The sequence below is a fragment of the Harpia harpyja genome, chromosome 22, assembly GCF_026419915.1.
Source record: "Harpia harpyja isolate bHarHar1 chromosome 22, bHarHar1 primary haplotype, whole genome shotgun sequence".
In the NCBI taxonomy this organism is placed as follows: domain Eukaryota; kingdom Metazoa; phylum Chordata; class Aves; order Accipitriformes; family Accipitridae; genus Harpia; species Harpia harpyja.
Window position 1 is genome coordinate 18,468,969 of NC_068961.1, and position 27,209 is coordinate 18,496,177.

At 45.4% G+C, this 27,209-nt stretch overlaps 1 protein-coding gene across 3 annotated transcripts in view; it reads right to left on the bottom strand.

Annotated features, from left to right (window-relative positions):
- Positions 1-27,209, bottom strand: part of EDAR (ectodysplasin A receptor) — a 73,167-nt gene that overhangs the window by 20,343 nt on the left and 25,615 nt on the right. For all 3 annotated transcript variants that reach the window (XM_052774043.1, XM_052774041.1, XM_052774040.1), the window contains exons 2-4: positions 6,753-6,821; positions 5,931-6,053; positions 4,645-4,826 (exon numbers count right to left, since the gene is read on the bottom strand). In XM_052774043.1, the coding sequence (XP_052630003.1) occupies positions 4,645-4,826; positions 5,931-6,053; positions 6,753-6,803 (356 nt within the window). In that variant the 5' untranslated portion in view covers positions 6,804-6,821. The remainder of the gene's footprint in view (positions 1-4,644; positions 4,827-5,930; positions 6,054-6,752; positions 6,822-27,209) is intronic.

Here is a 27,209-nt window from a genome sequence, read left to right on the forward strand (position 1 = left end):
AGTGTTTCTCTTCTTCCTTTCCTCCTAAAACACAATTAATCAACCATCAAGCCTACATGACAAGAAGTAGTATCATTGCCTAAAACAACATTATTCTCCCTGCTGAGTTCAAGCTGCAGTTTATAGCATGCCCTGGAATAGGATTTTTCAAAATAAGGGAACACTATTTTTTGAGGCAGTAATCTTCCAGGCAAGACCACCAGTTGGACATGGCTGGCTAATTTGCTTCACAAACACCGTAAAAATAATCTCCTCAGTGTTAGAACCAAATCTGAGCCAAATCAGAATAAAAGAAGAAACCACCACACTTACAGAGAAAGGCAGATTAGGTTTTACACAGGTTTGGGGGGGATTTATTACTTCCTTGCTGTATAGTTTATAAGTTAGTCCTCGGTAGTGGAATTATTACAGGGTTAAGGAAAGGTTTTCATGATTTGAACTTCTGGGCTGCTAGTAAAGTTAGTGTTGAAATAAGGTAATTGGTTATGCAAGAATTGGATCCACAGGCAACCTAACGAGTAAATAACATCAAAATCATACACAGTTGATGTTACAGATAGGTCTTTACAAATCACTTGAAAATCACTATGAATTTTCATGAATAAATAAATTCATAATCCATTCTATGTAGACAGGTACTCAACATAATAAACACTTTACACAATGGGGAATCTGTTTTCTGCTCTCAAGTACCTGTCTATGCATGTGCAGTATGTTTTTTTTCTGGAAAATGCATGCATTGTTAGGAAATTACTGCTGAAAGTGTCCGTCAAAATCAGTTTGTCATTAATGAATGACCCAGCCTACAGATAAGGGTCCAGGCAATGGAGTATGCAGAGATGCAAGGTGGGGACAAGGGCTGGAGGTACTTCAGAGAGCAGGTAGGCTGAACATGGTTCTTCCTTTCTTTCTTACTGGTTTTAAAAGATTAGCCCTTGCTCTTCCCTTTGAACGTCCCTTGTGCCCCATCTGTCACTCTGCCCTTCTCTCAGGAGCAAAACTTCATCTTTCCTCTCTTATGGGGGCCTGCATAACATTAGCTTGTGAAGCAGTTGATAAATAAGCAGGAAATGACTGCCAAACCACAAAAAAAAGTGGCAGGCCAAAGATACGTATAAATCTATAAAGAAAAATACAGGACAGTTAGGATCCACAGCCTAATAGCCACAGTGGTTTAGGAAAGACAAACAGCCCTTCCGACAGTTAATTAAATCAAGCTGGTGGAATATTTCTTGGTTTTCACCACAATGCAGAATGGTGGAGGATGCATAAAAAAAAAAAACCTGAAGAGGATGCTCATTGCAAGCAACTGTTCACCCCTGTGAGTAGGAAGTTTTGCAGCTGCAAACATTAACGATTCACCCTTATGAAGTACCAGCAACAGATTTATGTTTCTGGCTACTTTGCAATGCACCAAATATTAAAGGCAATGTTGGAAATATCTGAGTCCTTTATATCACTAACTATGGAGAAGAAGTGGCCCAGTATTGAAATAATTTTCATGGTGTTACTCTTCCACTCTGAGGCTCATTATTTCTCTTTCCTTAGCATCTGCCAGGCTCAGATTTTGAAGCATTACAGGCAAAATCCAAGAGTAAAGGCTAGACTGGAAAACAGACTTAGGCGTTTTCCTGCTTAATGCCACGGTGGTTTCTCTCGGGCTCTCTCGGGTGTCATGTCACGCTCAGGGACTTGGCCCCAGGTTTAGGTCTACCCTCCTGCAGGGACCAGGGCACCCGGGACCTGGGGCTGGGGTGGCTGTTCTCAGCCGGGGACAGTCCGCAGAGATACAACAGGGAGGCGACGAGCTCATGGGTGGAGGCATCTCCTGCCTTATCCAGAACTGCAGGGAGGGACTTTATTTCATTAGAAATTCACTGGCTAAACCTTTTCATTCAGAAAGCAGAGGAAAGAGCTCATTCCTTCTCTTAAAACACCTCAGAGAAGAGAACTGAGCCTGGATTTGCTGTAACCATGGTCAAACACACGAAAAGGAGAAGTGTCAGTAGCAGAGGCATCTCTGACTACATTTTAAAAGAAAATGATCCCTTTGCAATTCCATCTTGTGAGGAAACCAGGGACTTACTTCAAGCTGAAAATAGGTGCTGGGACAGCACGAGGGATATGTATCGTATACATTTGGCCTGTTCTTACTCTTCTGTGGGTTTCCACTTATGGCTGCTACTGAAGCCAGACGACCAGGCTAGAGGAACCCTTGCTTTGACCCACTGTGGCTGCTTCTAGTTGGTTGTGATCTCCATCATACTCCAGGAACACCTAATGGATCATCCCATTGAGGGAAATAGTCTGAGTTGCACCTAATTTGCACATTCTTGACCTGTCCTATTTACCGCAATGCAAGAGCTTCTGGGCAGGAGCAGAGGATGAAGCCTGCAGTGTCCCAGGAGGTTAGGTCTAGGTACATCCAGAGTTCACTGCCAGCTGAACTTTGGTTTTGAGGATCACAGCTTCAGAGCTAAGCCTTTAAATTCCCCCCCTGGTCATGGTCTTGCAACCTTTTTGTGAGCTTGACAAATAGTGTTATCCCTATTTTAAATGGGAGGGAACGTGGACACGGAGAAGCAGTGGCTGACCCATGCTCTTGTACCAAAGGTCTCCTTCTTCCCTAAAACTAATCATCAGGAATAGTGGAAAAAAAAAAATAGAAGTAAAAATACATAATTATCCAGCACCTATTTTAAGGCAAATGATAGAGAAAGGCATTTGTAGCCACTGGGAAAAGGCTACCAGTTCAGTGGTGTTTTGTCTAAAACCTTTTGGTCAGAATGTGCCACGTGCTCACCTTTTCCTTGGGCTGCTTTACTGAGCTAGTGAAAAACAGCAAAGGGACGAGCTGCCCCTCAATATAGCTCGCCGCACGTGGGCTCTTACCTTGGGAAGGTCTGCGGTGCATTACGGAAGCACGCTCCTCTGAAAATGGAAACCTTAATTTTTCCCTCCCATTGACTCCAGGGCTCTTTGAGGATTATCAAACGCACGAAGGAGCGCTCTGCCAGGCGCCTAGCTGTCCCTGTGCCACTGGGGGCCATGGGGAAGGGCGGCCGGTCCGTCGGCACGGCTCGCCAGCTTTTTGCTCGGATGCAGGAGCAACCTCTGGGGTCTCTGAGTCGCGCGAGGAGCCAAGGCAGCTTCAGAGCTTCTTTTAGCCCCTATTTAATCTATCTTGAGAATTTCATCTCTTCAAGCTTGCAGTAGGAGGGTGTTTCTCCTTAACTGCTGGCTTTGCCAAACTATCCCAGGACCTGGGAATCACACACAGAGCAGCACACAGCCAGACTGAGCAGGCCAGTTTCTGCTACAGGTTACACCTGTGCAAACACCCTGTTTTGAGATTACTCCCCAAGCACCAGCTGTGCAAGCTGATTATTTTCAGCTAGCACCCCGCTTCCACCTGGGTGACCTCATTAGTCCTGACAAAATTGCAAAACAGCAACTGTGGCCACTATTTAACTTTCTTGCTCTTTATGATGTATGAGGGGAAATTGAGAGGGAGCTTTTTGCAAATCACATCATTAGTCTGCTCGGCTGGCAGCGAAGCAAGTCCTTTTTATTTGTAAACTGTGAAAATTTCACACAGGCTCACTGATAGAACAAACTTGGAAGCTTGCAGGGCCTCTTTAAAAGGGTTTCCTGCGCTATAAGTAGTGTGGGTTATACGGCACCTGCAAACTGCACAAAAGCCAAATGTCAGTAGGAATTACTCTCTAAACCAGAGGCACACTGGCAGAAACTGAAAAGGTATGTAAGGTGAGATTGTGTTTTAAAGAGTATTTACTCACCCTACCAAAAAAATGTTGAGAAAGCAAACGTATGCTTGGGTTTGCGGACTTTCAAAGGTAATATATTCAAGAATATATTGCTAACATATTCAATGTAGCAACTGCTTTCTCACTGTTACTATCAGAATTATACGGAGTGTAAGAGATGATTAAAAAGATGGACTTAATAAACAGCATCTATTTTAAGCCCCTTCAGCCAGCCCTGGAACTTGTTTTGACTCTGAACAGCACACACACCACATTAACAGCTCTTTAGACCCCTTTTGTTGGCTAGAAAGGACCCTGAGAGACAAAAGTGCCTTGGTAAATCTCACCTAGCAGCTATGTTAGCTAATGCTGTCAACTACTGACAAATCTGCCAGCTGGTCACATCTGAAGAGGAGATATTTTATGTTCCTAAACATGCCGTAGTGCCAGCATGGACCCTACAGGGTATCCAAGGCATCTTCATGGAGCTTGTTCATCGGATGCAGGACTTACAGGGTGGCTCTTTGAAGCCACAGCTGGAGGCCAAGCTGGATTTCTGAGAGTATCTAAAATGGCACTGCACACCTCTGCTTGGGTACATGAGCTGGTCCCTTTCCACTTCTAGTAAGAGGGGAAGTTTCACTTTTTCTAGTTGTTCCCAACAGTTTTTTCTTCAGTGAGACTTCAGTAAGATTAATGACACCTCCTGATTTACTAAAATCATCAATGCTTTTGAAACATTTAAATGTACTATTTTAGCAGAGACTGAATAGCATAATTCACCAGTCAGCTAGGAGACGAAGAGAGGCTGTCAGAGATTTTGACATTAAAAAAGTATTTTGCAGTGCCTCAGGTAGACCAAAGGGTAAGTCCTTACCCTGGGAGACAAGGACCACACTCTGCATCATTCTCCTGATCACCAGGTGTCATGACTGTGGCTCGAAAAAACCCCTCGCAGTCTTTGTGCCGCCTGCATATCTGGTAACCTCCTCTGGAAAACTTCTCCGAAGGGCAGGGGATGCAGCCGTAGTCCTCATCTTTGGTGCCATACCCGCATGTCTGCAACAACACAAAGTCACTGAAAAGCAGGCTTGCGCTGCATGCTGGCTTCTAGCAAAAGGGAATGTTCATAGCCTGGCCCCTTGGCTTTGCGGTGCAATATCATACCAAGGGAGAGAAGTCTGTCGTTTGGTTCCTTACCGTCTGTCCTAAAAAGGCCATGGAGGGATATAAGGATGCAGCACGCTGTGTGCTGGAGAAGAAAAAGGGGAACCGGAGCATCGTACTCCTTGAAAATGGCCCCCCATAGCTATTTATATCATATTTCAGCAAGTCATGGAAGTGAATTCCAGCTGCTGCTCAAATAGAAAGTGAACTGAAAACTGAAGTGTAGAGAAGAAGATTATAGGGGAAACACGGCTGCAGCAGGGATATCAGCAATCTTGCTTTCATGCTAGGAGAGCCCAGAGGGAACATCACAAAAGGCAATGTTTGGATGAGATTTTCTAACCTCTGAACTCACACGTCCCAGCTGAACATTACGTTTGGATTAAATAAAACTAAACCCAACTGGTTATTATTCAAACATACTTGTTCAGGACTACCAACTGTGTGAAATTCTTGCAATAGGATGTTTATCCCATTAAAACCAAACAGGATTTCAGTAATTTCTTTTTTTAATAAGCAACAATTATCTGCTGTAAATCAAATGGTTACTTAGGAACCATAATTTAAAATGTTGCAGAAGCATCCAAGTTCCTCTAGTGCCAAAATATCTTAGCGGGAGAGCAAAATTAAATTCTCGGTGTGGGGGGCCAGCGAGCACGCCAGACTAACCAATTTATCACGCCATGCCGGAACGGCAGCGTCAGATTTTAAATAACTATTGAGATGAGAATGGACTGGCAGAGACTGTGCGTGAAACTTTTACCTTACACCTTTTACAGTATCATTTTTTACAGGCTTATCGTTTTTTTACTGCTGTGCATGCACGGTGCCTCGCTCCCACAACGCACTTGCAGGCGTGAGCGCTCCTGCTTAAGCATCTCTGTCCTTCCCCATTTTCTCTCCTATCCGTATATTACCGCCATGTAACAAAGCATTTGTTTTTGGCATTTGGTGCTCAATATGTATCCCCGTACCAGCAGAAGCAGCTGAAATTACCATGTAAGGCTCTTCGCCCGGCTCGCACTTGGGGCAGTCGTGGCACATGCCGGTGGTCTGGTTGTAGTATTCGTTCTCGCCGCAGTTGGAGTATTCGGCACTGGCAGAGTACACCAGGGAGACCTGTCACGGGAGAGCATCCCAGAGCACCGTCATTTCCACCATCTTCGCCCCCCATGCCTTGTCCTCCCCTCCCCTTGCCCAGCTGCTCTATCTCAGAAGGCGGCAGGGCCGGCGTTGCAGCGTGAAACACCCCTAATGCTCAGAAACAGCAGTGCTGCCGCTATGTGGGACGGAGGCAGATACAGTTTTCAGCAACCCGGTCCTTCTAAGAGTTTCTCAGAGCACTCACATTCGTGCTTGTTGGCTCAGCTACTCCTCAAAATACGGAAGGCCGCGAATCCTGACATTAATTCTCACGCTCTCCTGCGCAGCAAATGCCTGAGTTTGCACCCTCACCCCTCCCAGCTCTAACGAGCCTTCATAAATGTGACTGCAAGGGACAATTATAACAACCTGAGATAACGCGCTCGGGTGTCAACCATGATAGGGCTGTGTGACACCCAGGCTTATCGGCTCTTCCAGCGCCTTCTGTCTCTGCTCCATCCTGCATCCTTCTCCGTCCTCCTCCTCCCTAGCAGCCTCACTCTAAGCAGCACGTGCCCAGGTGTTTTACCGCATGGAAACCCACCACTGCATCGGGGTTCGCTCCCTAAGTCGTCTGTGGCTGTGCCATGACAATTCACAGATGTTTGCAAAGACCCAAGCAGAACCCGGTTATCTTTGCACGCTGGAGAGACGTATACGCACACAAATACCTACCACCAGAAAAGGGAACACGTGAGTCCATTTACGTTCACCCAGGTGAGCCATGCTCTCTTGATATTTTACCTGAAAAGATAGAATCGGTGATTGTTTAGGAACATGAGTAAATATTTGTGTGTGTTGCCAAAATAAGAACAGAAGGGCTCATAAGCAGAACAAAGGTTACATGGGAGCGATGCCCAGAGGTCTAAACAGAGAGAGCGGGGAGATGTGCACGTGCACTCACACACACACACGTGCTCCGCACCCTTACTGCACATCTCTTTCCTCTCTTTAGGACGACCGATGGCATGAGGGAGCCCGGTCTTGCAACCTTTATAAAAAATCTGTCAAAGATGAGGAACTCCTTCTGAGCCCCGGCATTGCTTGGCTTGCTGAGAAATCCTCCCACGGAGGAACCGAGGGCTACGTCTCGACTGCTGAGTGCAAGAGGGATGGGGATCGGTAGCCTGGCTTGTGTCCACACGCTTAGTGCTTGACCCCGCTAGATCAGATTAGTCTAGGAAAGATCTAGAGGGAGCAGCCAAAAGCAGAGCCAGGGAGCAAACCGACGGCAAGCAGCGTGGGCAGCCAGCGCTGAGAAATCCGAGAGCTGCCTTCTGTAGGAAACGTCGGCTGCTTTTTGTTCTTGACAAGCAAACTGCAGATTTAAGAGGTTAAACCCAAGGAAGAAGCTGAAATTTATATTTGAAGTGCTATTACAATGGTTGGGGAAAAGAAAGGCTGCGATCTCTGTTATAAACACACATGCTAATTTATTTCATTTCTTCAAATGAATAATTTTGAATAAGAGCTAATGTTACATATTCATGTACTGGATTTCTTTCTAAGGGAAAAAAAGAGACAGGAAAAGGAGGCACAAATTGTTTCGTTAGCATGACACAACTTATTTAATGGTATTGTTACAGCACATAATATGCCCTAGGGATTTTACAGCTTCAAATTGCAAATGTTTGAGATACAGTTGCAACACTTTGGTCCTAGCAGATGTAAACTACTCTTTAAGTTTTCCAGGACTCAGACACTGCAAGCCTTTTAGTCTCCCAGAAGAGTACAATTACTGCTTTGTGCCATATTTGAGCATACAACCTACATGAGAGCAGTGCTCTAGTATTTGAGATAGCTGCTAACATTTACATTTTTAAACGCTAAGTAGATTAAGCAAAGATTATATCACTCCAGCATCAAGCTATGAACTTGCTTTATACGTTCCTTCCAGCAATTGGGCTAGCTGAGACAGGTAGCTGGGTGGGTGGGTGGACAACCTGAATTATGAGTATATTCGTTTCTGCAGGAAATTGCACTTTGAAACCTAGAAACAAAAGAGAATCAGAGATAAATTGTCCTAAATCTGGAGGTAAGAGATAGAAAATAGTCATGCGATTGTATAAACTGTCAAACATGTAAGTTGGACAAAGGCTTTGGCTATGACAGTGCAGTTGCTTGGAAAAGTTCCAAGGATATAGTCTTAATGCATATGTCTGTTAAACTGAACCCTAATTATAAAAGAGCTTGTTAGACTTTAAATATGAATATTATTAAGACTGTGTCTCCACTGATACCGCAAAAGCATCGTATTTATTATAAATCGGGTCTGAGGCTGCTCAGGACCAAAAATTTCACTAGTAAAGCTTGAACCATATACTGTAAGTATATGTCTTACAGTAAAAACATGCTTCAGTTGCTTTCAAGCCACCCAGATGTTTGCTGTTTGAGGTACTTGTATGCAATCATAACCAGATTTGAAAAATGGAAATGAAGAAGTGTAGCCCATTAATGTATAACACAATCTTCTCCATCCATTTGGCATTTATTTACATAAAATGTCGAAAGTGTCAAGTTATACATACATACATAAAATATTTTTCTGTCTCAATATAAATATGCATGTGGGGGTATGTTTCGTATGTAAACATACCTTTTTTTTCTTTGCATTCCACCATTATACGCAGCAATATGTCAAGCAGATGGGAAATACTTTTTTAACTGGAAAAAGCCAGTTCAAAGTGCTGAATATGGCCAGATTAGAACTCCGGGGGGACTTTTTCCCCAAACTGGAATACCAAAAAGTTAAATTTAATTATCCATCCCCTCATTCAAGTACACTGCCAGAAACTGGCAGTGTTATCTTCTGTCGTTTTTTTTTTCCTACTGCAGAGTTAAAACCCAAAATGCTTATTTTAATTTTATAACGCAGGAGTGGGGGAAGGCAGATGCAGGAGGTTTCTGGCAGCAGGGCCATAGGTAGCTCCTCAGCTGGGGTGATACCTGAAAGTATCTACTGAGACATGCCAGGCGGCTCTTGGCCTTGCTGTCAATTTTCAGGCGTGTTAATTTATACCTGCACCATATTATCTGTCACGCATTAATCCCATCCACACAACAAGGGAAGGCTTCTAGTGCTAAGATCGGTTTTGTCTCTAGCTGACGTCTGTGAAGACAGGCAAAGCTTGGACAATCAGCCAGCTTCTGCCAAGAAGCAGGAGAAAGAGTGACCAGTTATTATGGCCCCTAATCATTAAAAGTGATTAGTTCTTAATGAATTAACAGACGCTGCAGCTTTCCTTCACATTCTGCTGTGCTTTGACTAAAGCCAATGACTCTCTCCTGCAGGATGGCATGCAACGGCGAGCGGGAAGGAGCTGGAGGTGTATTTTTGCTGGGACCGTGCGATCGCTCCGAAGCAATTTGGGATCTCTGGCGGCTCGTCTGCCAAGCCCTCCGCAGATCCTGGTTCGTGTTTTTGTTTAGGCTGTGTGGGTGTCTCCAGAGAGGAGGTGTAAAACACAGACCTGTGTCTTTGTGGATCAGGTGTGCAACACCCAGCAAGCCTCGTCATGACTAGAGGGGGTTGCTAATTACAGCCATATTTGCCTTTCGGGACATATTCATTAATAGCTGTTAAGAATATACACATAAGCTGACAGGAAAAGGAAGACTATTTTCCCAGTGGCAAACGCAGCAAGAAATGCTAGAGACTCCTTGTCTCAGCTTCTCTCCTGTAGACTACGAGGCACAGATTTGGCCTGGGGGAATAGGAAAAGAGGTGCCTGGGACCCTATTCCTCAAATATTTCAGATGAAAGGCCCTTCTATATAGTCTTTGCAGTTTCCTACCAAGAACTGGCAGATACAAACAAATAAATAAATCACCAGCCAGCAAATGCTTAGTTTGTGCTGTCCAAAGGAGAAAAAGCATCCTTCATGGTAGTCAGCCTTTGAATTTGAGAATTTACTCACATGATAAGGTAGCACTGCCATGATATTTACAGTATCCATGAGTAAATGGAGTAAATATCAGAAATGTGCAAACAATGCGGTTGCCACAGCTGGTGGTCTAAGCTAAAGCTCACAGCTTTCGATGGATGACCTTAGCTGTTATTTTAATTCTGCGGCTTCGGTAATTAACACAGTGCAAAACATAATTTCCTATCATAGACTTTTTGGTTTTTCAAAATATGGTTAAAAAAAGGAGGGAAACAAACGCATGGATTGAAGTACAGACGTGGGTTTCTTAATGTTGTAGAGAGGTGGGGTTTTTTGGTGCCTGCATTTCTTTAGTTTCATCACTGACGCAGATTTACTTCAAGGACACATCGCTTGACTTTGTGAGAGGGAAAGGCACAACGGCTGTCTCAGACAACTTCACCATTTTGATATTCCTATATGCGTTTCTCTTCTGGGGTTTTCTAAGAAGCAGTTTGCTTAGCAGGTCTGTGGTTCTGAATGTAATTCCTGAGTAGCTGGCAAATTGGTATATCGATCACAAATCCACATCCAAGATCTCCACTATTAACAACAGCAGAATGAGAGACAAATGCTTCACATAAATCAACGTGGGCAGGTCGTATGTACTTCATAGGTGCCACCAACAAACCCAGCGCTTGCCCCGAGTCCCCGAGGTTTATGAGAGGAACCTCGCCAACCACCTTTTTCACAGATTATCACAGTTTTTTGCATGGGCTCAGTAGATAATCTCTGTATGCTTCTGATGCTGCTAAATCCTTCTTAATTGAGATAAGCATATAATCCTCACTGCAAGGCCTCACAGGTTTCAGAGTTGAGCAGCAGAGTTCAGTCTGGCTCCAGCCTCATGAAAAAAGATGCGGTCTGAGTTTTGCTTTCCGGAGGAAAGAGGATTCCCTGAGCCCATCACTGAACGACAATGATGGCAGCGCAAGCTGGGGGAGAGAATAAACTTAGAGAACTATAATCAAATGGCAACATAGAGATGATGAAGAAAACTATTTTGTAGCCTTGGTTACAGTTTGTGTTGTTGTGGAAAAATATGGCACAGAACAATATTACATTTTTAGGACAATGAGAACTACACTGTTTCCCATATCTGTTTTTTATCACTTTGACCTTGCAAATACACCTTAAAAATTACCTCAGAGAGATGTAAAAAGTGTTAAAATGATAGAACTCTCTTCTTTCTTTTACCTGAAACATCAAAAGGAAGCGAGAACAGCTCAAGCTACACATAAAACTTTAATTGTCTCTGTGATCTGGCAACTCCGTCGGAAAAATAATTTACTGCTTGGGCACAGAAACAAGATTTTTTTTCCAGTGGGAGCTGTGTTGACAAGAGGGTACATAAAAGATTCTTTAATTTGCTAATGGGGGCACCGCACGCTGAGGACGTGGGGGCAATCAAGCCTAATGAAGAGCTATCTGTCTCTTATAGACTCGCTTATCTGGAAACTAAATCTGGAAGTCTGTATCCAAAACTGCTTTCTCCCCTTACATAAAGACACGTGTCGGCTCTCGTAGATGGACCATCAGCTTTCTGACAAGGTTTTCAGGGAAAAAAAAACAAACGATGCAGGAACAAAGCAAAAGCAAGAAAGAAGGAAAGGCTCTTTTCAACACACCTTGCATGTGGCATGCGTTTCTGCAGAAACGGAGGCACTAACGAGGTGCAGGGACCGAAGGGACCCTGGGGGCTCCCTACCTGGACCCCGGGCACCCACAGAGGGCTGGTGCCGAGCCAGCTGTCCCCCGTCCCCCTTGCTACCAGCATGGCCCCAATTTGGCGTCCCTTTAGGTTGATCTTGGTCTTATCTGCCAGCAGCATCCCTCCAAAACCCAACCCCGCCAGGCCAGAGCTGCCAGAGGAGCACGGTGGTCTCCATCCCCACCCCAAAGTCCTCTCAGGGGACATGGCTCGGAGGCAAACCTCCCTCCCTGCTCCTCCAGCCACCGGAGCCGCTCGGGGAGGTGAGAGGGGAGTGAGCATGGGACGGCTTTTGGGGCAAGAAAATGGTAATTCGTTGATCCAGCAACCTGCCATCGCAACACATCCGCTTCAGTGACGCTCCCGCTAGGAAGGCTGATATTTTGGTGGGGAAGTGATGCTGTAGGGAAAAAAGCACTCATGACCTCCTGCCATGGAGGCTGCTGCGGTTGGTGCTGCTTTATACAAGCAAGAAAATACTCATTAGGGCAAAAATGTGAGCAGGGACTTGTACCTCCCCCAGTCAAAAGGCTGCCCTGACCCTTAGGCTAAGTCACATGATCTCTTTTGTTTTCTATAATTAAAAAAAATAAATAAAAAAAAATCTGGGATTTGTTCTGACGCACAATCAAAAAAAAAAAATCAGAAACTTCTTATTTGTAATGGGGAAAAAAGTCTTGACTTTTTTTGGCTGGTCCCCATAAGGATTTTCCTCAGTGGGAGAGGCTCTCTTTCCATCTCTCTGGAAATAAAATTTTTCTAAGGTGATTTACATGAAGACTTCCCTGTTATTTTCAGCCCCTCCCAACGTCTGCTGGGAAGTGCTACAACTGACATATTATTCCTTCTGGTTTGCTTGCTTACTTGTTTGTTTTAGGAGAGCTCGGGTTGTTTTTTTAAGAAGCGCTGGCAATGGCGGTGGTGGGAGCAGCGTGCTGGAGGCACATCAGGGCTGTGCCCTATTCCCCCCTGGAGAGATCCTGATCCGCTGCCCAGGTGAGCTTGCCCTGCTGCCAGCTCGCAACTGCTGGAGGGAACCTGAGTTTTCCATGGAAATAGTTGGAAGATGGATCTTACATCACCATGGAAAATTGCAAATGAGCACGTTAGACTCCCCAGCCTAATAATTCTAAGGCGAGAATTAATGAGCAACAGTACAGTCGTTCACCATCTACCAGGTCGTCCCAGTGCCGCATCGGCTCGGTGCTTTCTCCATCACCGCTTCCTAAGAAGTTTCCACGTTTGCCCCTACCTGAGGGAAAGGAAACTTGTTTTTGGCATTTTGCTGCCAGGGGCGAGGTAAAATTGCTGGTACATAAACAACTCTTTTAGATTCGGAAGCTCTCCTTGGTTCCTAAGACAAGTATTACTTTCCATTCAGGGAGGAAAATTAAAAGCTTATTAGGAAAATACAAACCACCGAAGCAACGATGATATTTTTCTAACATCTTTTCCTTTTTACTGGGCTTTATGCTTCCTAGATGACAGATAACCTAATAAGAACAGTCTGAGTCTTGGCTTGCGTTACTAAGATTGATAAGGATTTGAGCTCACACTTTGCTTCCGTTTCTCAGGGTCTGATCCTGGGAGAGCTGCCGAGTACCTTCAAACCTCACAGTATTTGGGAAGCGGAGGATTTTTAGCACCATCCAGAGACTGACATCTTTTTAATACAATAATGGTTGACGGACAGGACAGAGGTGGAGAAATTTAGAAATACTTTACAGGAAGAAACTGAGGCAAAATCCTACAGTGACCATCAACAGAATTTATTGAAATTGTAAATAGAATAGAAATCCCATGGTGACCATCAATAAATAATGTCTGCTCTCAGCTCTGCAGCACATTTGCATTTCTTAGCTAAAAGCCAGAAAATTGTTAGAGAGGTCAACACACAGTTCTGGGGTTTTTTTCCACGGTTTACAAGAAAACATCTGAATTACTGCATCTTGCAGGCACAGTGACTAGCAGCTGGGGTGCTGCGGGGGGGGCTGCAGCAAAAAGTGGGGTGGTGGGAGGGTGAACCTCCCCTGAGCAGGCTCCTGGGGGGGGGGGGGTGACATTGGGAGGGTCCCGACCACGAAATTTCTTTCCTCGTACAAGTGAATTAAGCAACAGCGCAGCAGTTTCACGGTGTTTGGCAAACGTAGTGAAGCCGGTATTAGGTGGTGGCCATTTATGCTTTGGTGCTTGATTTCAGAGTCCCAGAAAAGCCTCTTGTTTGTCAACAGGCCTCTGTCTTGCAGACAAAGGGATACATACGCTGCCAACAAACATTAGGTTTTTCTATTATTCTGCTTTTTACATAACTCTGTTTGAAGGCGGTTTATTATTTTTGTAAACTAAAGGCTGGCCGCGTTTAAATTCAAAACTCCATCCCAAGCCGCCCGGGCCACCGTTGTTGGGAAGAGCAGGGAGAGGGAGCACGGGGAAGGGAAGCTCTCCGCCGGGAACAGGGGACACACGGCGAGGTGCCGAGGGGAGAGCCAGCCCCGGAGGGGGGGACGCACGGCATGGGGCACCCACAACCCCAACCGGGGGACGCGGGGCGGTACGTGGGAGCAGGTCCCTGATGTAGCCCGTCCCCATCTCATGGGCGCGTGTCCTCTCCTGGGGGGAGGACGGCGAAGGGATGGGGCGTAGAGGCCAAAAAGCATCTCCCCATCCAACGCCAGGCGGAGGAACACGTCCGAGCGACCCAATCCTCCATTATCTGTGGGTAGTTGCGAGCGACGACCCGCTGGGCCCGCTCTTTACGCCAACCACCAGGCGTAGAGAGAGGAGGAACGACCACCGCCTTGGCTAACGGCGGCCGGAGTCACGGCCCGCTACACGGACGTGCCTACAGGAATGGCGTGTTCACAGGCACGCGTGTGTACACGAACACATCTATTTATACCCACGCACCCTCGGAGAGCCTGACTGGCTCTCTGTTCGGCCTGGATGTCCCAAATCTCAGATAACGAACGTCCCAGCGGAGGGAAATCTTTGCGCTTAACGCGCCATGTAGGGTTACGATTAGAAAGTAGGTTGCCTCCGCTCCTAGGGAAGGGGGAAGCAATGGCTTTCTCTGTTGGAATACTTTCTCTTTCGAGTCAATAATCATAAAATCTCTTCATAATTTCTCCGAGGCCCTCATTTTTTTTTTTTTAATGAACATGTTTACATTCCTAATTAAGGCGCGCATTAAGCCTAGTGGTACTTTATCTGATAAACCCGTTAGTAGGCTATGTCAAGCTGAGCCTTTCAAGGGAGCAAGCTAGTTTAAAAAACTGATTATCCTCTGGGCTGGAAATGTGCAAGCCAAGAGCTTGCAATTAACTTGGGTTAATTACAAAATACCAGAAATGTAATAATGTATTTAAAAATATAACACAGGTGCTAATAAACTTTTTTTTTCCTTCCCCCTCCTCTTTCTTTCCTTACTCTGCAGGAGCTTACAGCCTGTTACTTCACTCCCAGGTAACGCCCCCCCATGCTCCGCAGGTGTTAACCACCTTTTTCTCTCATGTGGTGGGATTGATTAGCATATCGAGATTGATCCAAGAGTGATTGCTTCTACCTTGCAGTTAACATGGCTTTTACTGCTGCTTTCTGCGCCTGCTGAAGGAACTAGGCCCGAGATGTTTATTTTTTCTAGGTCTATCAGCTGGTCTAATTAAAGACATCACTTCTCTCTCCATGCCTATTCTCCCACCACCACCACCATCGCGCACGGCATGAGAACTTTGAGATGCCGCCACCAGCCGTGCCACGCAAGACGTAAGCTGGTGTGAGTCACCGCTTGACCTCCTTCCCGCGAAGCAGCAACCTTGTGACTGCACCCTGGACATTTCAGCAGGGATATTGCCTTCCAGCTTGGTGTGCTCAGCCAATTCTGATTGCAACTTGCAGCCCAAGACACTCAAATAAGACTTGTTTTGAGAGACCAGGCAGGAGCCTTCAGTTCAGTAATTGCTCTTCTGACGTGACCCATCCATAGCTCTCTGCTTGCTCATGTTTTACTTGTTGGACCTATCCCCCTATAATTATACATATCCGTGTTAAATGCTTTATTGAAGTCCAGGCAGACCATGGTACCTGCTCTAGTTAGGAATTAAAGCTTCCTGTCAAGGATAACTTAGGAGCCTGGGATTACCTACGAAGGTTGTATTGCACATCTAAAAGACGTCGCTATTTCTTCTATGATTTTACAGAAGACATAGGCGCATTTCTTGTGCAAAACCCACTAACAAACCAACTGGAGATATTTACCCCAAGCGTAGATGGGGAGGGGAGAATATTTTCAGGATTAGGGTACCACCAGCCAAAAATGTTACAAAAACCATCTCCCCCCTCCACTGCAAGCCCCGCAGTGGACTGCTGAAATCACATGAGACAAGCAGCAAGGCAGGGCAGGAGAAGGATGAACGACTGTGGGTCCAACCAGCCCAAATCCTCTCCAGCTGCGAGAGGTGTCCGATGAGGAAGAGGAGCTTGCGGAGGCTGACTGGGAGAGGAAGAAAGTTGCTAGCACCCGTCTTGAGAGAAGGGGCCGGTGGGGTCCAGGGGCTGCTCGCTGCAGGTAACTGAGCGAGTCTCCTGCCAGGGCAGGCGTGGGGCTGCCTCCCGTGGGTCCTGCTGGCATCTCAGCCTGGATGCCTGCGGCCTGGGAACTGGGGTAACTGGAAACCATTGCACATGCTGCTGGCCACCCTGCAATGTCTGAGGGTCAGGGTTTGCCAGCTGCTGACCTGACAGCAAGCACCCCAGAAGGCGCAGGCAAAGGGGGGTGTTCAGGCTGGCAAACTAATGCCCTGGAAAGGCAAGACTGTAGGGTTTTAGGAAAAAATATATATACAGAAAGGAAGCTATACTCCTTCTGCTTGTGCTGTGCAAGACACTGCTTCTCCCACGTGCACTACAAGGATATCCGTGACAGCCTCCCCCAGTCACCTGGGGAGGGCTGCTGCCTGCTTCTGCCTTGAGCACTGCTAAGCCTAGCTTACATGTTCTCTTCAAATATATTGTATTCCATATTGGCTTTATAGTTCTTCTTCCCTCCCCTCCATTAACTGGTCATTTAGCTGACTCAGATGCCTTTTATGGTGCTACAACCCGACCATGCTGTGAGCCGAAAAAGATATTTTTATTATCCACGTGCACATTTATTGCCTCATCCCATACCAGTGACACAAGCACAAGAAAACATGGAGATGAGGTTTCAGAAGCATCACCTTGTGCTGACACAGAGGTGATGTGACGGAAACATGGCAGAGCACTGTGGGAAAAATGACAACGATAACACCAGCAGAGAATTGAAGCAATGGTGAACATCGTGGGCTTATGGTCTTGATTTCTACCATGTAGACATTTAGTTGTATGCATTTTTTTTAATTTATATTCATCTAAAGTTGCTGTTTGATAAAAGAGTCTTTGGACATGCCAAAATAGTGACTGTAACTGTGAACTGAACAGCAATTTTTACAGTATTCTGTTGCTGTAGGAAAAATGAAATTAGGATAGGAAAGGGAGCTCTGCGAAGCAATGACAGTCCTAAGAAGTCTGGAAGACAAGGAGCCAGTGAGAGAAGGAAATGCAGCAGTAAAAAAAGATGTGGTTTAAAGTTACCTCCAGAAATATTTAATATGCTCAAATAAACATAATCTTTTCTAGTACAAACCAGAAGGTGACAGACACATTTTCCTACTAGATGATGAGGGATGTTGCAGTGAATAAATACAGCTCCTTCCAGCTGCTTTAATAGTTATGTGCAATATCTCATCAGCCTTGAGACATTTTGGATTTGGCTATTCTTTAAAAATGAGAATTATCATCTCCATAAAACACCTCTGAATAGATTTAACACTGCCCCACCAATGGTTAATTTAATGTTTTGATTCAATATAAGTCCTGTGAGTGTTTTCTTTGCACACCCTACAAGTGAAGGTTTGCAAAGCTCAATCTCCTAAACCAGACCCCGACTCCACTGGGTGGCAGTGCATTAGCACATATATTAATTCTGCATTCACCTTCTCCTCCTGAGAAAGCAAGTTTTCCCAGAGAAATATTTCGCTATCATGTGAGTTCTCTTCTGCTTAATGGAACAGATATGCACAGGCAGATAGATATATACAGCAAGTATCTCTCTTACATGCACTGTTAGGTTACTGACTTGCTAGCTAAACAACCAACACTAACCTGAGAATGAAACCAAGTCTGAGTACAAAGGTAGTTTAAAGATAAACTATTTATTGGCACCAGGATCAACAGATTCTAAATTAGCTACAAAGCTGCAGGGAATAATGACATGTGAAGTCAGTTTTTGGCTTTTTTTTCTTTTTCTTTTTTTTTTTCCCTTTTTTTTTTTTTTTAATTCTTAGCCCCTCGGGAGATTTGGGATGGTTTGATGTTCATCTGGAGGCTTGTCAAAATTCTGTAGAAACTTAATAGCCTGCCAACATGGGTGGTTGCTGCTTGGAGGCATTTCGACATGGCAAAGGTCCTGTCTGCACGCTGCAGACCTGTATCCGTCAAAGGCTGCTTGGAATGACATGAAAACAGGAGCCGTGCGGTGTCAGAACGCCGTGTGCAGGATTGCAGGGGTATATGTATGCACATCCCTGCTCTCCTGGGGCCGTCAAGCTATGGGAGGAATCCATTTGGCCCCTTAATTATTCTGAGCACCGCCTAAACATTAAACCCCACAAGGTGCTGCCACACCTGTATACCAGGGTTTGGGTGGGACAGGGCTCCCTCTTCTCTGGTTAGAAGAGAAATGAAGACGGGAGGGCAGCCGGGGAGGAGGGATGAAGCTGGGTGGAAGCAGGAACCAGGGAAAAAGTCGAGGCACGGAGCTGGAGGAGGCATGGAGGGCCGGCGCCCGGATCGGGAGCCCTGGGCTGGAGAAAGGGCACCGAGGGTGAGGGCAGGAGTGGGGAACGTGACATAACTGGAAGGCAGCAGAGCCGAGCACAGGCTGTGGTTGCCCTTTGGTGGGGTCCTGCCTGCTGGATGCTCCACGATAAAGCTTTTGGGATAGTTGCCTGGTGGGGTCTGGGTTACATGACTCCAGAAGATGGCACGGGGTCTCCAGGGTTGGAGGCGATCACAACGCGAGGGAACAGCACGGGTTGCCGAGGCTTCGGGAAGCGGAACTGGAGCCATCCCGTGCCGAGCGGTGGGATGGGGAAGAGGATGAGCCTTAAACCATCCTTGTGATGAGGCTCAAGCTCCTACTTGAAGGCACGGGAGAAGACAGCTTGACAGAGAGCAGGGATGTCTGCCCGTGGCAGCACGGAGCGAGCTGCTCGCACTTCCCCCGGCAAAGCTCCGCAGTGCCGTGCCAAGCGCCTTGGGATGGTGACAAGGATTAGAGCGAAGAATTAGTTGGTAGGACAAAACCTTGGTTACACACCACCCTGAAGGGAGACATAGAGGTATTCTGGCCTGAACCCAGAAGCTGGATAGCTGAGGGATACATACCCACAGAGCAGCTATGTAGGTGAAACACAGGAATTGCACCGTAGCAGAGAAGGCACTTGGGCAGGTTGTGCCTTTCCGAGTGACGCTCTCCCCGGAGCGGTGCACGTGGAGGAACCGCTCAGCTGAGAGGAGCCTGCGCTGGCAGATAGACGGGGGCTGCCCGGGACATGTGCTGTCTGCAACCCATTCCCCGTGCTAGAGTAAATCCTTTCTCACTGGGGCCTCCATGGTGTGTTTGCAATTGCACGGCTGTACTCTCTGAGAGGAGACGGGCGCTTCTCTGTGTCTTGTTTCAGGCTGTACAGAAATGTAAAGTACATTGTCAATACCTGCGCCAGGACCGTACCCGTGCCTGATGGCTCCAGGTCACTGCTTTTGTCGCCGTTTGGGTACATTCGAACCGGTTTCAGAGCAGAGTTGGGCAGAAGCGTTAGAGCTATTTAGGATCCCTCTAGGCTAGGAAGAGGCAGAACTTGCTGGAAGTTTGTGCTGACTCATCAGTCCCTGGATTTTGGAGCTTGTGGAGGAGGAGGTTCTCACTGTGCTTTGTGGGTTTTGTTTTGTTATGTTTTGCTTTGTTTGGGGTTTTTTTTTCAGGGCTGGACATGTCATGGATGGCTTTGTCCGAGAGCCTTGCGGCCCAGAACGCAGATTTACCTCACCACAGATTGGTGGAGCACATGTGGACTTTATAAGGAAGAGACTTCTGAAGCAGCAGGAGGAGGCACTCAAAGAAATGGCCTTAGTAGATCCCACACAGCTGATAAACTGTAGTATGGCCACAGGAGAATGAGGGGTGAAGTCAGATACGTCGGGCTCTGGATAGGGGAGACGGGCGGTTGGGAAGCAGTGCAGGAGGTCCCTGACAGAGGGGAATCGCTACGTGTCTGGTTGGAGGTATGTCACTCCACTCGGCTTGTGGGCAGAAAAGAAGTGCAAGGCAGAAAGCAGAGCTGGCTGAAGCTAGCTAAGATAATTCTAAGAAGATTAAAAATAATTTTTGGTAATTAATGGATAATTCGTGTTTATCAGGATTATAAGAAAGAAGAAGAATAGCTTACAGCTGTAAATTTAAGTATTTTCTTTACTTTCTTAGCACTTAAGAACTCACCGTAATTGCAGCAATGAGAGGCTTAAGGGTCTCCTTGGATTAAACTTGCCTGCAATTCAAATGATACTGCAAACAATTCTTCAGTTCACATGGACCTTTATTGGAAAACTTGGATCATAGATGCTTACTGGTTTGGATATTTCATCTCCATCTTATGGCCTTCATGCAGTTTATTACTAAACATGGAAAAAAATTAATTCTCCCTATATCTCATTTCCCAACTGACAGCTTTCTAGTTTGTGTCTCGGTGCACGACATTTGTGGCCAAGTATTTTAACATAAAAATTCCTTTCACAAGGCCAGCATGGATGTTTTTCCTATACTTCATCTCCCTATTTTTGAAGGAGTGATTTTGATGATGAGGTAACATTAACAGAATAAAGCTCATACTGAAGCAAATCTCAGAGCTACATTAAACTAGCCTAATTAAATCAAGATTCTTGTATCTTCTAAGCTGTACTATCTTTAAAAGTCTATGTACCTCCAAGACACACCTAGTACCAAAACCACCAGTCTGTAAAGCCATTAGATTTTACAGAGAATTATATAGACCTTTGCCAAGTCAATCTATCAGTATAGTAAAATGCATCCTGTCAGAAAAAAAAATGGTGATTCTGAGATCTGTGCTTATTATATACTTATCAGTTATCAAATAATTCAATCATCAAGAATAAAGGACCAGATGAGACCTCAAGAAGTAATCTAATCTACCCTTCTGTTTCACACTAAGACAAAATCATTCTTCACCACCCCAACAAACATTTATCTAACTGGGTCTTGGGAACCTCCAGTGACAGAGATTACACCATTTTCCCACGTCTATTTATTCCAGTGCTTTGCTGTCCTTGGTATTAGGCAGCTTCTCTTACTGTCTAATCTACATCTCTCTTCATTCACTTGAAGCTGCTGCTGCTTGTCTTACCCACCATGGATATGAAGAACAGATTACTTCCTTCTGCTCTGCAGTACTCTCCTAGGTATTATAGTCTGACCTCATGTCTCAACTTGGTCATATTTTATGCAAAACAGTCCTAACTCATCCAGTCTTGCATCATCAAGCCACGATTTCTAGAGCACTGGCTGTTTGTGCTTCTACCTGGATCTTCTCCAGCTTGCCTCCATCTTTCTTGAGGTGAATGTCTAAAACTGAACAGAGTATTTCTATGAAGGCCTTGGCCATTCTGGATAGAGCATTTCATTGAAGACTTTATAAGCTCTTTGTCACACATCCCCGGATGAGGTTGTGGAGAGAATGAAGGTCCCGCAGTCAGCTAGGGATCTACTAGAGGCCATAAAATCTCCTCTATTAAGCTCCTACATGTTTGAAGCCGGTAATGTTTTTGACTTGCTCTCCTCCCTCCTTCCCCATAATCTATATTGGCATTTCTACCAAGATGTGAAAAAATATCTTGCATTTGTAAGACAGATACCAGTTTTGCAGTGTTGCTATTTATGCGCCAGCAAATACATTCCTTTTGCGCCTAACAACTGCCCCGGGTTTTTCATTCTGCTGGAGTAAACTCTACCAAATTTGTTGTTTTGCCAGTGATGCCATAGCAACACATTCCCATTCTCCATGCTCCTTGCTTTGCCAGGTTGGTGAAGGGGATGTTGAGACTGCCATGGTAAGAGTGTTTTCATCTGGAGAACAAAAGCAATCTGCACCCTCAGAAAGCTGTCATCGTATCTCCTGCAGACTGCTGAGCCATGCCAGCTCAAATCTTTTCACTGTGGTGCTGGATGAAAGCAATGACTCCAGCATCACGAGCTGCTATTTTGAGTTGGATGCTCAAGTTGCTGAAAAAGATTTTTCTGGCAGAACATCTTTGCAATATTTCCGCTACAAAAATCTGCTTTCATCCTCAAATTCTAACGTCTCTTTTTGAGGACTGAATGTATTACGGGCAAACACGCTTGCGTGGTCAGGAGAGAATCCAGTTGTGAGGGCTGGCAAGAACAGTTCTGCTTTAAACAGAGCAAAGAAATTGCTCTCCTTTGTCCATTAACCTCTCCGAATATCTTGTAAGTCACTTGATGGCCAACCCTGAGCTCAAACTACTGGAGGATGCCTTAATAGATAACGTCTATTTTAATAAAACAACACAAAACTATAGACCGCAGCAAATATACATTGCAGATATTCAATTGCTCTTTGATCAACCATGTTAAAACTAGGTTGTTAACTCCTTAAGTGGCCTGTAGAAAAACAGGAGTCACTAATTGTATTTAACTGCCATCCTGAAGCATAAAAGCAAAGCAGAGTGACAATGTAATGTGTAGAGCCTAGGAGATGCTACAGCGGCGCTTATGTCTTGTCTCTTTGGAGTACATCTGCAATGGCTTAGTGTTGCCTGTTATTTTTTTCTGTGCGGAAGACTGAAGGATGGCTTTTGCATGGACAGTGAACTTCTGAGAAGCTTTGTTTTGTATAAAGCAGTGACTGCTCCTGCAGAGCCAGCTCCTCTCTACTTCAAAGATCAACAACGTGGAAGAAAGATGGGAAGCTTAAATTTCATAAAACCCCTAAAATTTTCTCATTGTTAACACTGCGTGACCCCACTAAACAGCAAGTCAGGGCATTCAGAGAATGAAATTTCCACGTTGCTAGAGGTCATGAGTTTTAAAGGACCCCATCTTACAGGTTGGAGTAATATCAAGCCCCAAGGAGAAAAGAGAGAGATGATGAAAATATATGTTTTTAGCTTGTTACCTTTTTTTTAGTCTCCTCAAAAGACAGTGTATTAAAAATAGACTGGAGTGCCTTTCAGGTGTATTATTGGTTCCTTGAGTTTGCACCCAGAGAAAGCAATTGCAGGAGTCAAGTATCTGCTTTGAAAAGAGTCTAACAAACAGGTCAAAGCTCTGCTTACACTATCACATAAGCAAGCCAGTGCTAACTGAACCCTTTTGGAGAAATACAGGGGGGAGAAAACCTGTGTGTCTGATCTGGCAGCTATTCTCAATCCTAGCTGTCGGGATGGGGCCACATCGTTTTGAGGTTATCCTGAATAGAAAGCCAGTATGTACATCAAAGCCAGCTCTAGCCTTCTGGGTTCATCTGAAATGGAAGAAGTCTGCTCTTTGGCTGGATGGGCTCACACAAAACTAGCTTATACAGGCAATTCCTCCTTCAATACTTTCTGGAGGACCTTGAGGTGCTGCTTAGAGTTAGTTAATGGGGTAACCTCCCCTCCTGAACAGGACAGATTGTAAGATCTACCTCCCAAATCAGCTTGATATATTGTAACTAGTTATATTTTATGTTAAAAACATGCGTATGTTGCTTTTGCAGGGCAAATTGGAAAAAAACCCTTATATCTAGCAAAGTAATGCCTCCATATCTGGTGTGCGATCCACAAAAGGACAGACATTTATAGCAGTGGGGAGAGGAGAAGGGTGGCACAGATAGAGCACGGGTGGCTTAGCAAGAGAAACACTAGCAAGAATTCTTAGCAAGAATCACGAATTCTGGGTGCTCCAGTGCTCCCAGGCACCGTGCAGGCTCAGGAGGAGCTACCGCAGCGTCCAGGCACTGGGAGGAGGCGGGAGGTGAGGTGGGACACGCAGTGAACCTGCCGCCTCGGAGCTGAGAAAGGTAAATCCATCAGCTGTTTGAAGAGCCAGAAGCAGAAACACATCGTTTATTCCTTAAAGCCTAAAATGTTGCACAAATTGAAACAGAATAGATGAGACTTTGTCGAATGACAAAGTTTAGGGGTTTTTTTTTTTCCTTTTCTTTTATAAAGAGCTTTGTTTGCTCACTGGTGGCTGGCTGGACAGCCAACCACTAACCTTCTTGAGCCATTTCTTTTGCCTGCTGTAGAGTTGGGTCAGATGTTAGTGGTGATCTGGCCTTAAATTTTTCTTACTATAAATAAACATGTTTCTAGGATGCAGAACTCAGCTCCTTTTTTGTGGCAAGATCTCTTCACCGTCCTGAAATCACGGCTGCTGCTGCTGCTGGATTACCATGCCTCCTCACTTCCTTCTACCTTAACTACACTGTAGATTGCAAATCACACTGATTTTTGCCAATTGGCTATACCTAGAAGTATCGTTTTGCAGCCCTATAGGCATCTAATAGTGATTGCTGCAAAGACCTCGCAAACTGGTGCATGGTTTCTGGAGGCCAAAGCCATATATCGTAAAGTATTTTATGGTGCTAGTGAATCTACCTAGCCCAAGTTTGTGGGAGTTATTATTTCTAAGCTAAAAATTTCAGGGGGGTGGGTATTCTTTATTGGTCACAAATAAAATTTCAAGTAGTCTACCCATCCTCCAGGTTAAAATGTCTGCAGGTATCGATACGGAAATAACCCAAACACAAATGGTCCTGGATCACACAGGTGACTGCGGTGTTCAGTGGATATAAATAACAAGATACTACCCCCTCTTGGAGAAGCTGTTTCGGTAAATTCAAGTCTAAGCATGAAGCAAGCAAAGCATAAATTTTAGGCCTTTCCTGTCAAACACGATGTCTCGTTCCACTGGTTTGGAAAAGATCTTAGCTGTTGTTTCCCTTAGAACAATATGAAAGCCTTGGGGAAAATTAAATTGGTGAGAGATTCAGTATGTAAAATATACAGCACAGAACGCCGCAGAAATCTCAGTCTGGGTGTGAAGAATCACTGTTGTCATGAGTTGGCAGGATTTTTATCCCTCGTTTACACAGAACTGAATTTTGGGGATTGATCAGCATGCCTCCTAGGTGAGCCATTTACCGGCTGTGCGATGCTGTGCCAAACTGCCGATCCCCAAACTCCAGGTGCGAATGTGTTGAGAAAATCTAATGCAGAAGGATGTGTGCCTCTGTGAAGCAAGATGTTGTCAATTAGTCTGTTGCTGGAAAATATCATTTGAAGAATTTTTGGAAGAGGAAATGCCAAGTTTCTGGTTTAACTTGTTGAGTATCTCTGGCAAATTTGAATAAGAAACTTTCTCTGGAGACACTATAAAAATAACTGTTCAAGCCAAGTAAACAATGTATTCAATGTGACAACTTTTGTCATCATGTCAACTCTGATTTTCACAGATTATGATGAATGCAAGAGCAAGAAGCTAAAATAACACTTAAGCCTTGTAAACACGGGGGGAGTCTGGGAGAGGAACTGGAGTGGGGGAATGAACTAAACCTGTGAAGTTAAAGCACATTAAACCTGTAAGTCTTCTGCTGAGCATGGCTGCTAGAGCGTTCTCAGTCTACTTACTTAACTAACATAACACCCAGCATGAAAAATCCTGGAACGGCCTAAGAGTTACATCACCGTGCAGCTAAGAAAGCCGTCTGAGGGCCACAAATGTAATTGTTCTCTCATGCTTCACATACTTGCCGCTGACGTCCTGCGCTGAAGTCCTGCATGTTGGCAGCGCTTGTATCCGCAACTCTGTCTGAGATGTATGAATATGAAACTCTGCTGCAGCTGGAAAACAGGAGTCTCCTCTCATTGGGAAAGACAACATCTGTCCATAGGTATTTTAGAAATTGCTCTACAGTGTCAGTATGGACTAATGCCACTTTTCTAACCTATAGGAGACATAGACCGACCTCAGATGCATATTCTTAGGTAGCTCAAGCACAGCACGCCAACCCCATTGTGCAGCACTGCTCCTGTTCCTGTTCTTGGCCTCACATTACTGAAGGTTATCCATTAAGCCATCTCGCAGGGAAGTTATCCCGGAGCACGCTGCAGTAACGGGGGCTGGAGCGTGGCCGGCACAGGTCAGTAGTCTATCAGGATTTGTTTGTCATGTTGCATAGTAGGATCATGCTTTAAAGGGAGGGGCTGAAACACAGAATAATAATAATTCCCATGATAGAGTGACTGTTGTAGATAAGTTTGGAAGCAGCAAATGTGGGAAACATTTGCTCTCTTATGTAAACATGCTTATTTTTGTAAAGCCTTGGACCTGTCTCAGAAGGGTGAGCTCATGTGCAGCTGAGTAGACTTTAGTTATCTTCCTGTGGATCAGTCTGACAAGTTGCCATAGATGCTCCAAATAACTCAGAAAACCTGTAACCATTCCTACACCCTGCCCGCGCACCTCAGCGGTCCACTGGAGCCCTTATAGTTGGATACAAGTTAAAGCAGCCCTCAGGCTCCTTTAATATAAGTTGGGGCTAAGCCAGGAGAAGCAAAGCCCAAGGCATACATCAGCCTCTGTGCTGAGGCCAGCGTTGGTTGCCACATGGATATATTTCTTCTGCTGTGCTAACTCCATGGTGTGCACGCAGTAGCTTCTGGTCACACCTCGCGTGGTGCCTGCCTGCCCGAAGTCAAACAGACTCAGTCAGCCCCATCTTTTTTCCCCTGTCCTTTAGAGATTTTTTCTGTTGTATTAGAGATCTAAAACCTGTCCTCTCCGGCAGCGTTTGCTGGGAGGCACCGAGGGACACGGCTGCATCCCGTCCCCACGCTCCCTGCGTGATGGCACCCACTTCCATCTGCTGGGGTAGGGTGGGCACTGAGGTCCCTGCCTCCAGACCTGCGGGAGGTACGGAATACCCTCCCCGGGCTAGGAGGGGCTGAGACACTCGAGAGGACGCGGGTTGTCTGAACAACCCTGGTTCAAAGGAAAAACCTGGGATTCGGGGAAGAACAAGGCTGCTCCCTCCCTGAGGTGGAGCATCAGGCACAGCTGCGCAGGTGAAATCCCACTGAAGTCTGCGGTGAAATTCTCAGTGATCCTGGCGGCATCTGGATTTGAGCCATGACACACAAAGAGAGCACTCAATGTGGTAGTTGACAGAATTAATAAAAGAGGATCATGTAGATAAAAACGGTGTGTGTTCACTGCGCTCAAAGGAAATAGCTGTATAATTTCCCAATCAAAACAATACCACTACAAGCACCACAGACCTACCCTAACATAAACCCATACTTAGCAGCCTGATCAGAAACCGTAAAATTCTCTTGAAAATAGCC